The 11,653-nt window shown below is 44.4% G+C and overlaps 1 protein-coding gene across 2 annotated transcripts in view; it reads left to right on the top strand.

Moving 5' to 3' along the window:
- LOC308323114 (ecto-NOX disulfide-thiol exchanger 2-like) overlaps window positions 1-11,653 on the top strand; it is a 144,864-nt gene that overhangs the window by 114,990 nt on the left and 18,221 nt on the right. For both annotated transcript variants that reach the window (XM_080774736.1, XM_080774737.1), the window contains 3 exons: window positions 455-688; window positions 1,759-1,971; window positions 8,995-9,101. In XM_080774736.1, coding sequence (XP_080630862.1) covers window positions 455-688; window positions 1,759-1,971; window positions 8,995-9,101 — 554 coding nt within the window. The remainder of the gene's footprint in view (window positions 1-454; window positions 689-1,758; window positions 1,972-8,994; window positions 9,102-11,653) is intronic.

Raw genomic sequence — 11,653 nt, 5'->3', positions numbered from 1 at the left:
TGTGCGTGCGCATGTGTGTGTGCGTGCGACACGCATGTCGGTGTGTGTTCAGGAGTTCCGAGACATTATGATGAGCAAAGCAAACATACAGTGAAGCTTCCGCAGACACTGAGGATTTAAACCATCAATTAACTAAATTAGCTTGATTGCACTTCAAATCTACAAACAGCCATTAGTAGGGGGAGTGAGGGAGGTACCAGTGTCATGTCCACTAGAGTAATAATTAGCATTCCTCAGCCTCCCTAGACATGCAATGAACGTATTAAACTAACACAGCTACAATTATAGGGAGACGGGCAGATCAATTGAACACTGAAGAAAAGCTTGTTTAAGTGTCTGTCAAAACAAAGATGAGATAGAAATTGATGTCGGTCCCCATATGTCACTGATGGCTCATTCGTCTTCCCCTGTTTCTACATTGTCTCTTTCTAACCTCTTCTTGTCTCCTCTGCAGGCTACCGCATCCGTATAGGCTCCAGCTCGGACAAGAAGGACTCCGGTCGCCTCCACGTGGACTTTGCTCAGGCCAGAGATGACCTGTATGAGTGGGAGTGTAATCAGCGCGCTCTGGCCAGAGAGGAGAGACACCGACACATGATGGAGGTGGACCGCTTCCGCCCGCCCTCCCCACCAACCATCACCCACTACTCTGATCATGAATGTAGCCAGCTGGGAGACAAGATCAAAGGTATCTTAGCAGGTCTTCAAGCTACCCACTCCTATGTGTCTGTTTTCTGTGCCTGTGGAGGTGAAGCAGCCACAGAGCCCAGGCAGCGTGGAGAACAGTGATGATGAACAACTTCTACTTTTTAAACAGTACTTGTTTCCTTTACGCTCAACAAAGCTGTTTGTCAACAGGCTTTAAAAGAAAGGCTGCTGAACAGGAGTTCTCCATCTCTCCTCTCCTCGAGTCTCCTGCTGTGTGCTTTCTCTTGCCCTTGTATCCATCTTCCTTTTCTCTTGCACCCACCCCCTCTCCTCCTCCTCTCACAGATTCTTTACTCAGCTTCTGGCTGCATTTAAACTTGTTTCTCTAATGAGATGACACTTACAGGTATTACCTAAAATTGTCTCCTGAGAAAATGGCGGAGACAACCTGTCTCTCTGTCGTCTTCATGAGTCACTTATTATTTTTCAGCCCTCACTCGCTGGCCATGATGTCAGAGAACTGAGTGGTGAAATGAGATCATGGCTGTTTTGCTGTAAACCTTTTGCTCGAGACCCAAAAGATTTGCTTGTGGCCAAAGAAAATGTGATCTCTTCCGAGGACCCATACTGAGTTTGTGAGATGGATTGTACAGTACAAAGTGACACATTTGTATGTCTAGAGCAAACTGTAGTTAAGTATCGAAGTGCGGGGACATGACAAATGAGGACAGGATATCCAAATGTAAAAATTTCAAACTCTAGAGCCACAACACACTTTTGTCAATGCTTCCATTTAATGAGGCACCAGCACACCTCATTAACAAACTGCACACAGTCACTTACTATCGAGGGCTGTTATTAGTTGGCTTTTCTGTCGATTTCTTGTACAGTGCGTCCGAAATATAGTATTGGCACTTTGGCTATCAGTGTGTGTGTGTGCGGCCACTTTCTTGTTCCTTCAAGATCTCTATTCCGTTTGCTCTCCCGTGGACCGGCATCACTACAAGGACTTTGGTGTGTGTAAGCATCGTCGTGCAGTCGTGCACGCGTCTTTTCTGTCTTAAATACAATTGAATCCCTGACTCTTCCTCTCCTCTCTTCTCGGGTCAGATGACGGTACATTTCATGAGGCGGTGCGGGTGCTGTTGACCTGGATGGAGAGAGGCGAGGTGAACCGCCGGAACGCCAACAACTTCTACTCCATGATCCAGTCCTCCAACAGCCACATCCGCCGTCTGATGGGTGAGAAGACTCAGCATGAGAAGGAGATGGAGGAAGCCAAAGAGAAGCTGAAGAATGCCCTGTCCGGGATACTGGCTCAGTGTGAGTGGATAAACTAAACAACACCACACACTTGCCCCTTTATCACCAAGCTATTTCTAGGGCTGGTTCAGTGCCAGTGCTAATCTCTGTCCAGTTCTTAGCATTTCAACAGCAAAGGATCTGGCTCTTGGCCAGAAAAACTGGTTCAACTCTGATACCAACTCTTTGCAGCTCATTACCATAATAATCTAGTGCCCAACAGCACTGTCCAAAATAACCTTTTTCAACCTTTAGATATGCTGCACATTTGCCAAGTATCCACATACTCGTTCTAAATTAATTGGCCAATAAATGAAAAATCAAGACTCTGTGCAGTTGTTATCTCCACAGTGTCTCGTGAGCCATACATATCGACAAAACATGAAGCATCTTTTCTGTGCTAAACCAGGAAGTGGCCTCTCGTGAACGTTGCATTGCAGTGGATCATCTGTGCATGTATTATTGCTTTGTGAATCTTACTTACAGCAACATTGTTCTTGTGAAGTAGTTTTGTTCTTACTGGTGAAGTAATAATTCTATAACTATCTACTGAGATCATGTCTCTACCAACCAATCTGCTTATAAAGGGCCTTTCAAACGTGAAGCGCTATAACGCGCCTATAGTTCATTTTCAATGAGACCTGCGTTTTTCTGCAGAGCACTGGTGAGCAGTCGCGGTGCGACAACGCAAGCGTATTTAATATTTACGCGAGCGCGGTCCTGTGAATTTGTTGCACGCGTGCTCGTTTCATGCACACGCCCGCGACTCACCAGACCTGGATACTGTTTAGCTTTTTTTTTACGCTTGCGTTGTTGCGCCCCTCTTGAGCCGACCTGGAGGAGACCTGTCGTTGATCCAAGCCGTTTGAAAGGCCCTTTACGTTCACAAGTTGAACCAACTTTGAACCAGCACTAGCACCAGCCCAGCAGGAAATGAGACTGCCAATGGATTGTAGTATGTACATAATGCACTGTTTATTGTGGAGTCTGTGACACTGGCTCAGAGTTTACTATGGCCGTTTGTCTCTGTCACATACATGAGTTTGTACACGTAGATTACACTACAATATATGGACACAGGCCAAACACAAAGCCAAGATGCAGTATGTTCTGATGTAGACTGCTCTTTCTGGAATGTGGAATATGTTTTAAACTACAGTTGGATGCATTGTCACACACACAATAGTACACAATAGAGGACAAATAATGACATACCACTACTCCGTGTGAAAATAATGAACACAAAAACCCATTCTGGGCGGGAACCACTTTTGGTGTTTTAAGCATTATGTTTATCTTTAGCTATTGAAAAATAGCAGATCTACTGTACATAGCGTGGCACTGTGCCGTGCTACGAGCTTGTAGATCAAACCTTTGAATATATTCTTTCAGAACGAACATTTGTAACTCAAATCTTTGCTTCTGGAAGATCCCTGGATTTTCAGATGGGCGTCGGCGATTACATATATATTTGGGGTCCTTGACATGAAAATGTTTGAGAAACACTGACATAGAAACATGGGTTTTTCAGAAAACTGTCAGGATTTAGAAGACATTTGTAGAATTGTCCTTCGGTCTAAATGGGTTAAACACGCGTAAATAGCTATGCTATAGTCTTTAGGGCTTTTCTTGATAGTCACCGTTTGGCCATTAGATATCGACGTGGCAACAATATTGGATTGAGTTGAAGTCATAAGGCTGTTGTTTTGTTAACCTTAAGGGAATTTGGATATTTATTTCTTTGTTCTGTGGAAGTGCAATAAAGGTAAGTTAATGTCATTGTCAGTATTCTGTCCGTGTTCAGCTGGTCACTGGCCTCGGTGAAAGGTTTGTTTTCCAGTGTGAGGACCATCTCTAGGGATTCACTGCCTGCTTTATTTTCCATCTCCCCCAAGACATTTAACGATGCTGGACCGGAGACCCTGTGCTCTTCGGTTTATTGACACGCCAGTCCAGTGCTATGAAAGGTCATGGAAAAGTAAAGACAAAATCGATGATGCAGCTTTAATAATATTAGTGAGTGTGTGTGTGTGTGTGTGTGTGTGTGTGTGTGTGTGTGTGTGTGTGTGTGTGTGTGTGTGTGTGTGTGTGTGTGTGTGTGTGTGTGGGGGGGGGGGGGGGAGGGGGGGGGGGGTGTGGGTGTGTGCACGTGCGCACGCACATCCGTGCAATTCTCTAATAGCCATCCTTCATTTTAGTAATCCATACAAACACTTATTTCTATTCATGAGTTTGACATCCTCTCGGTTCGTACTAATTTGAACATGGAAATTCAAGGGCTCCTGTCACAAGACTTCCCATGGTGCACCTGGGATCAAAGTTCCATCCCTATCGAATTGTCTCTCGTCTCATCCCCCCAACTTGCCACCCATGGGCTGCAGTCCATGTCTCTAAATTAAAACCTTGTTTTTCCTTACTTTCTTTTCCTTGCGTCTCGTAATCGCTCCCACCAAGGATGTGGAAATGAAGTGAAGTGAAGTCCATTTCTGATGAGGACAACACAGCGGAGACCTTCATGGCTCCATTTAGACACAACAATCCTGCTCGCCTACAGCAATGAAAGAACAGTCTTTAGTTTTGCCACAGTATAATTTGCCCCGCCGCAGTACTGTTTCACATTTGCATCCCTCGTGTGACACGCAGGAGGGATACACACACACACAGTCACACACACACACACACACACACACGTGCGTAACAACATTGCCAATGCCAGCTATAAAAGCGACGCCATTAACTTCATGCCGTTCAGCTTGAAAAGTCTTCCCAGAAGGATACCTTCATGTTTCCTCGCTCATGGCTCCTTGGAGCAGGAATAAGAGGGGCACGGTGGCACAGTCGGTAGTGCTGTCGCCTCACAGCTAGAAGGTCCTGGGTTCGATTCCCGCTGGGAAAGCCGTGGACGCTGGGGGGCGTGTTCTCTCCTCCGCGTCATCAGTGCCCATACCCGAGGCGGGGTTGGCGAAAGGGCCTTTCTGTGGGGACTCTGCATGTTCTCCCCGTGTCCCCAAGGGTAGGTATACCCTCACAAAAAACATGCAGTAATCCTGGTCTCTAAACGACCTCCCCATGGCCAGCCGGGGCGCCTGATGGAGGGGAAAGGAACTGGTCGGTATAACGTGTTCCTTCCACGCGCTACGTCCGGCCGGTGAAACTCTCCCCTGTCAGGTGAAAAGAAGCAGCTTGGACTACTCATGCATAGAAGGAAGCATGAGGTCAGTCCTCTGCCCCCCCAGGTTGGCATGCAGAGGAAGTGTAGCACCCAGGATTACATTAGATAATTGACACTGGGTGAAAATAATGGGTTGCAAAATCGAGGGATAAAAATTATAGAGTAAAAAAAAGAGCATGAATAAGACACTTGGCAGACCGGCTTGAACTGGTATGTCATATCCAAGGATAGAGGCAAGAGACTTGGGATGCAGCCTCAGACGCTCAAATCTGCACGTCCTCCCTAGCAGCCTGCCTGTCACCAGTTCAACTAACCTGAACTGTGACCTTCCTAGCAGCCTGCCTGTCACCAGTTCAACTGACCTGAACTGTGACCTTCCTAGTAGCCTGCCCGTCACCAGTTCAACTGACCTGAACTGTGACCTTCCTAGTAGCCTGCCTGTCACCAGTTCAACTAACCTAAACCGTGACTTTCCTAGTAGCCTGCCTGTCACCAGTTCAACTAACCTAAACCGTGACCTAGCTTTAAGCGTCATGAGCTCACGTGAAACGCCATTGATCACTGAACAGAATTAATTAAATGTAGCCGTACACACAGTTAACCTGTCCGTGTAGACCAGCTGCCTTATGCTACTTGGGTTCATGACACTGTTTAAAAATGACATGTTCTACTGCCATCCAAATGAGCACACACACACAGTCCTGAGCCTGTCCACAACCTTGCACCCTCTATTCTCTTCCGTCTTCCCCATCGATCTACTCTGTCAAATTAAAGGATTCTAGGAAGGCACTATTGATCCATTCATGTACTGTTCACTTCCAGCACTCAACAAACACATACACACACATATAGGCCAAGGCCAGAGCTCTGATGGTCCCCTGTGTACATGAGACCCTCCGGGATACAAAGGGCTCTCAATCTCTCTCTCTCTCTCTCTCTCGCTCTCTCTGTAGTATCCTCTGTATCTGCCCATAATACCAGAGAATAGACACCAGCTGTCTCAATGCTCAGTGAAGCAAAGTTCCCCCCCCAACACACACATGTGTGTGTTGTGCGTGTGTGCACACACACACACACACACACACACACACACACACACACACACACACACACACACACACACACACACACACACACACACACACACACACACATAGTTACTATACACAGCTCCCCAGATCAGCCCGGAGAGTACAGGCTAGGCAAGTAAATCTCTCTAGGTTGTCCTCGGATGAGCCCTCCAGTGGCATCTCAATTCTCTATGCATGTGGCTAGCTCTGCAGTACTTTCCAACCCTGCATCTTTCTTTAGTATGTCCACGTAATTATCCTTTTTTTAGCCTTTAACAGCCGCTAACAACAACATGCCCCTTTGCCTTTATCCAAGTACTTAAATCACTGCTTTAGTGGAGCCTCTCAGTGGCCAACAGTAGAAGACAAGATAGAGGTTAGAGCAGCCTCCAGCTCTGAAAGGGTATGAATGCGTGTGAAAGAGCATGGATGTGTGTGAAAGGGTATGAATGTGAAAACGGCTGTTCACTGAAACAGAAGTACTCATACTTGAACAAACCCCATTAAACCAATGTCAAATCAATAGCTGGGGAGCTGCATGTCTAGGCTGAATCCTTGCACACTGCACCATATTTGCCTTATCCAGGAGCCATTCAATTTATTTGATTGGACAGTGTCTGCCAATAATAATGTGGCAAAACAAGCTGACAGAGACAAAAAATGGGCCATATTAGTTTGCCGTTACCTTCCGCGGTTGGTGGTTGTGAAGATGACAGTAACAAGACACGAGTTCTCTATGAAAACATGAGCGCTGTCATGCAGACAGCGGGCTGTTCGTGTTGCAGGAGGACGCTTCTGTAGTTGTGCAGCTGCAATTATTTGGAAGTGTAGTTATGTGAGCAGTATTTTGACTTAACCTTCATGTTTAGAGACCCCCCTCCACACAGCTGTTTCAAATACATGTGTTTATTCTCAAGCCCTGAAGTTGCTTAACAAGCATCAGGTGTCATGGCAGCAAGTCTAATAATGAAAACACGGGGGATAGGCTACACAGTTAGGGGCAAGTGTCAGCCAAAAACAACATGGGAATTACAGAATAAAACACTAGAGACCACGGGATCACTTCAGATGTACACGTTCGTTTCCCCAGTAAGCTCACTAGGAAACCAATAGAAATTAACATTGTAGTAATTATGTCATAAAGTAGCAGTTTTTTTGGCAGAAACAATGATCTCCCTTTATTTTTACATGTAGGTATATAGTCTACAGTTACACTGCTAGAGCTCCGTCATAGACTTGACCCTGCCGTGAGATGCTTACAATGACAAATAATCCTTGTTTATGCTACAATATGGAAATGTTGTCTGGGATGACACTAAGTTGGTCAGTAGGTAAGGTAGTGTGTGGCCAAGATGCTGAAATCTCCATATCCAGGTTGCAAGTGAAATTACCTTTTTAGCAGTGATGCACATTCATTGGTTCTTTGTGTACGGTAGTTAAATGTGTTCAAGTATGACTCATATAAGTATAGGAATCTCTATGGGAACTGAGTGACGACGTCATCATAAGATGATGCCTTGGCATCAGATGGTAAGTAAGATGCAAGCAATCTCGCACACATACATCCACACATTTTATTACTTTTATTTATGTTCACACTTCACATACACAAAAAACGGTCAAATGAATAAATAAAAAACATGAGCAATCCAGGCAAAAGTCATAGATACCGTGTTCTGTTAAGGATACAGATACGATAAGTTAACAGCAACTCCTCCAAATGCCGCTGAGTGACAGAATGGTACCTTGCCATTGTCTTGACAACCTTTCCCTCCACCTGCAAACTGGTCACCACCAACAAAACTGTGAAATATACGTACACAATACATCTACATTTACATACAGTATATCCAATTTATTTGCTGTAACATTTTAAAACGCGACACATTCAGTGTTGTGTTTTTTAACGTGGAAGGCATAACTCAGGAATGTTCATACTGTACATTCATGCATTGCTGTATGAAGACCCGTGTAAACATAGAAGCAATTAAGACGGCAAAGGAATCGTGTTTATGGTCGTGATCTGAGGTGTAACATTGTTAATAAATCAAGAGAGAGGTTGAGTCTAAATAGGAATACGGCTTTAGCTGTGAAAGTAAGAATATCGCCATCAATTTTAAGATTGTTGAACATTGGATGTAAAACCCACACTGTACTGTCAGAGTCTGTCTTCATCCAGTTCTTACGCAGAGGTCATTGGGGTCTCTGACCAAACACTGAATCCAGAGTATGTGTTCATTCTGCCTCTGGGTTTCCTTTATAAGTCCAGGAAACTTGGCTCAACCATCTCATGCATGAGGAACCTTGTACTGTATCACCTCATGTCCATAAACAGGGACAGTTTTATCATAACTATTTAACAAGTACACTAAAATGATATGGGTGGGACGATTCACTTACCTCCCGATTCGATAGAATTAGAACAATTCTAAACAATATAGAAGACCATGAAACGTTCAATCATACTAGAAGTTACATTTTAAAACAATTCTAAACAATATAGAAGACCATGGAAAGTTCAATCATGCACTTCAATGGAGCCAAATTACGTCTGTCAGTCTTTCTGACAAATAAAAATCTATTCTGAACTTTGCGATTCGATTTCTTTTTAATCTATTTCTTGCCAACCCTTACTAAATGAGACTGCTTTGCAGCATTTAAAATCTACTCCACATGCTCATACACACACACGCAAACACACAGAGTTCAATACGTCCCTAGCTGACTCCTTCCCACCCTCTCTCTCTGTCTCTCTCTGTCTTTCTGGATGGTCTCTCTGTCCTTCCCTGCATCCTGCCACAGTTGAACAGATTGTGTCTGTATTCCAAGCTGCTTCCAAACAAAAGGCATGGGACCATTTCTCCAAAGCGCAGCGCAAGAACCTGGACATGTGGCGCAAGCAAGCCGAGGTTGGTACTCTCTGCTTCTATTGTGATGTTTCTCTTGTCAATGTGGTTCATTAGATGCTGTACCATTTTAAACTCTTGATCGCTCATCTCCCTTCTACTGTCCTCATACATCCTTTGATTTTAATTATTTAAAGGGTAAATAACATTAGGATTAAAATCAATGAGGATGACAAAGTCTGGGTCTACAAAATGGCAAGTTTGGCAAAAGTGTCATTATTAGTGTTGGCCTCAAAGATGTAAAACATATAATTTGTGTTAATAGGTTGCTTAAACAATAATGAAAGAGCAACAATGCAAACTATGCAACGATGCAGTGTTTACAATGACACAACATTTGTTTTGGGGGGACACTATCAAGGTCTTGTCTCTTAAGTCAGGCCACTTAAGTTTAAACTACAGTTTAATAGCAAAAGGCCAAATGACGTGCATAGTGGTAGATAGATACTAGCCATGAAGCTAGTAGGCTCCTTGGTTTACAGTAAGAGTTAAGTTACTTCAAGTACTCCAAGTTCAGATGTTAACTGTGGTCCACATAGAACCAGGCCTCTCTTTATTTCTCTTCACTACACCTCCTGTCTTGCTTGTGGAATGGATACAAGCTGCTGGGTGAGTTTTGTTATTTTTCCTTCTGTGAGGGACTCCAGGAACAGGTAAATCTATACAGACGCCTCTCTTCTCTTTCTCCTCTCACTGACGATGCTCACATCTATGTGATTACTAGAAGACATTGTGTTGCTTTCTCCATCCGTATGATGTTTTTGTTTCAGTTGAAGTTGTTCATCTCGAGACGAGCGGAGCTCGTTGATTTTAGAATCTGACGTCCCTTCACCACACATTACCTTCTTGGTCAATCATGATGATTTGTTGCATCATGAGGGATGTCAGGAGTGTGATCATTCTAGTGGTCTTGGTTTGATCTTGATCTTCTCGGTAAGTGTGGTCTGCTGGGAGTGGGACTGTCCCTGGACATTGTACCGGGAAAACACAACACTTATAATGGTGAAAGTAACAGTATAACATCTATATTTCCCTACTAAACTGAGTAAGCATGGAATCATTGGGTATTTTCCATCGTTTGTCGTGTATAATTAAATTAAACATAAATGTGCTCCTTGGAGAAGGAGTCAGAAGAGGTCATATAGGTAAGTAATCATGGCTGCCCAGGGACAGCTTAGCGTCAATTAGGTCTCGGTTGTTTATTCACTATTCAGTGTGGTTCTTTGGCCCGCAGATGAAAAAGAAGGGCTGAACACAGAAGACTAACTCCAGCTGAGAGGCAGACAGACATCTGCTGCCACCATGTCTGATTTATTGTCTTCACCAGGCATGGGGAGAGAGTATGTTTTGCACTCGTCCGTCCATACGTCCGTCCGGCTGTTTGCGACCAGATAATCTCCGGCACCATCTTGAAATTAATGCCTTTCCAGAACTTTGATAATTGTCCTACATTTTTTGTATGTTGTTTAGCATACCCAATAGTAACGGAATCCATTGAAAATGGTATTCTATCCATTTTTTGGGGGTTTCAACTCGTTTGCGGTGGTTTTTGGAAACCTCATGCCCATACCTAACACCATGCCAAAAATCAAAATATTGTCACCAAGTGCACGATTGTCACGAATTTCCTCACAGCTACTGCACCACCAGGAGGTGTGTGTGTGTGTGTGTGTGTGTGTGTGCGTGTGTGCGTGTGCGTGTGCGCGCAGCTTATCTGTTGACCTTTGCCAGGGGCTGAGGTTTATGGAGGCAACACACAGATGGTTGTGAGTTTGTTTGCGTTTGGGATATTTTCCTCCCTTTATCTTCCTAGGAGAGGTTGTCAGTGTGTGGAGCTCGTATAGCTGTTCATCACATGCGTCATGTCTCAGTGTTGTGTGTTGCCATGTGTGATGTGTCTCCTCACACAGTGTGGTTGACTACCCTCCATTCTCTTGCTCCATTAGCTTCAGTGGTTCTGCAGAGCTGGAAGGCTCAGACATTACTGTTGCCCAAACATCCCTCCTGTAGGTGGAGTTGGAGGCTAGCGGTAGGTTCAGTCAGCCATTCTAGCACACATTCCTATTAGCATAATGTCCAACGTTCACCAAGGGTGCAATGCACTGCATTCCAGACCCCAAAAGATATGATTTCATTCACAGCAAAGGCATATAAATGCTTTGAAAGCTTTACCAAACTGAGGGCAAACCCATTTGGCCCTGCCCCCTACTGGTCTCACAGCTGCAGTGCAGTGAGCGGAGGAATGGATGAAGAGAATATTGGTATTTGACAGTCTCACTGCTGCTGAGCTGGTCCAGCTGTGTGCTGTCAGAGTAAGACAGAAGTGATCCACACAGTACACTGGACACACACATGGAGAAACATGCACACATTCAGAGACACACAAAACATGCACAGTGCATGTTTCTCTGTGTCTCTCTGTATTTGTGCATGATGCACACATACAGAGAGACACACAAAGATAAACATGCACACACATACAGACACACAGAGAAACATGCACACATTATAGAAACACCATAGAGACTGTTAGGTAAATCCAACATTGAGTGTGT

The sequence above is a fragment of the Protomyctophum bolini genome (assembly GCF_963924005.1).
Source record: "Protomyctophum bolini genome assembly, chromosome: 10".
NCBI lineage: Eukaryota > Metazoa > Chordata > Actinopteri > Myctophiformes > Myctophidae > Protomyctophum > Protomyctophum bolini.
This window is presented reverse-complemented; position numbering and strand designations above follow the sequence as displayed.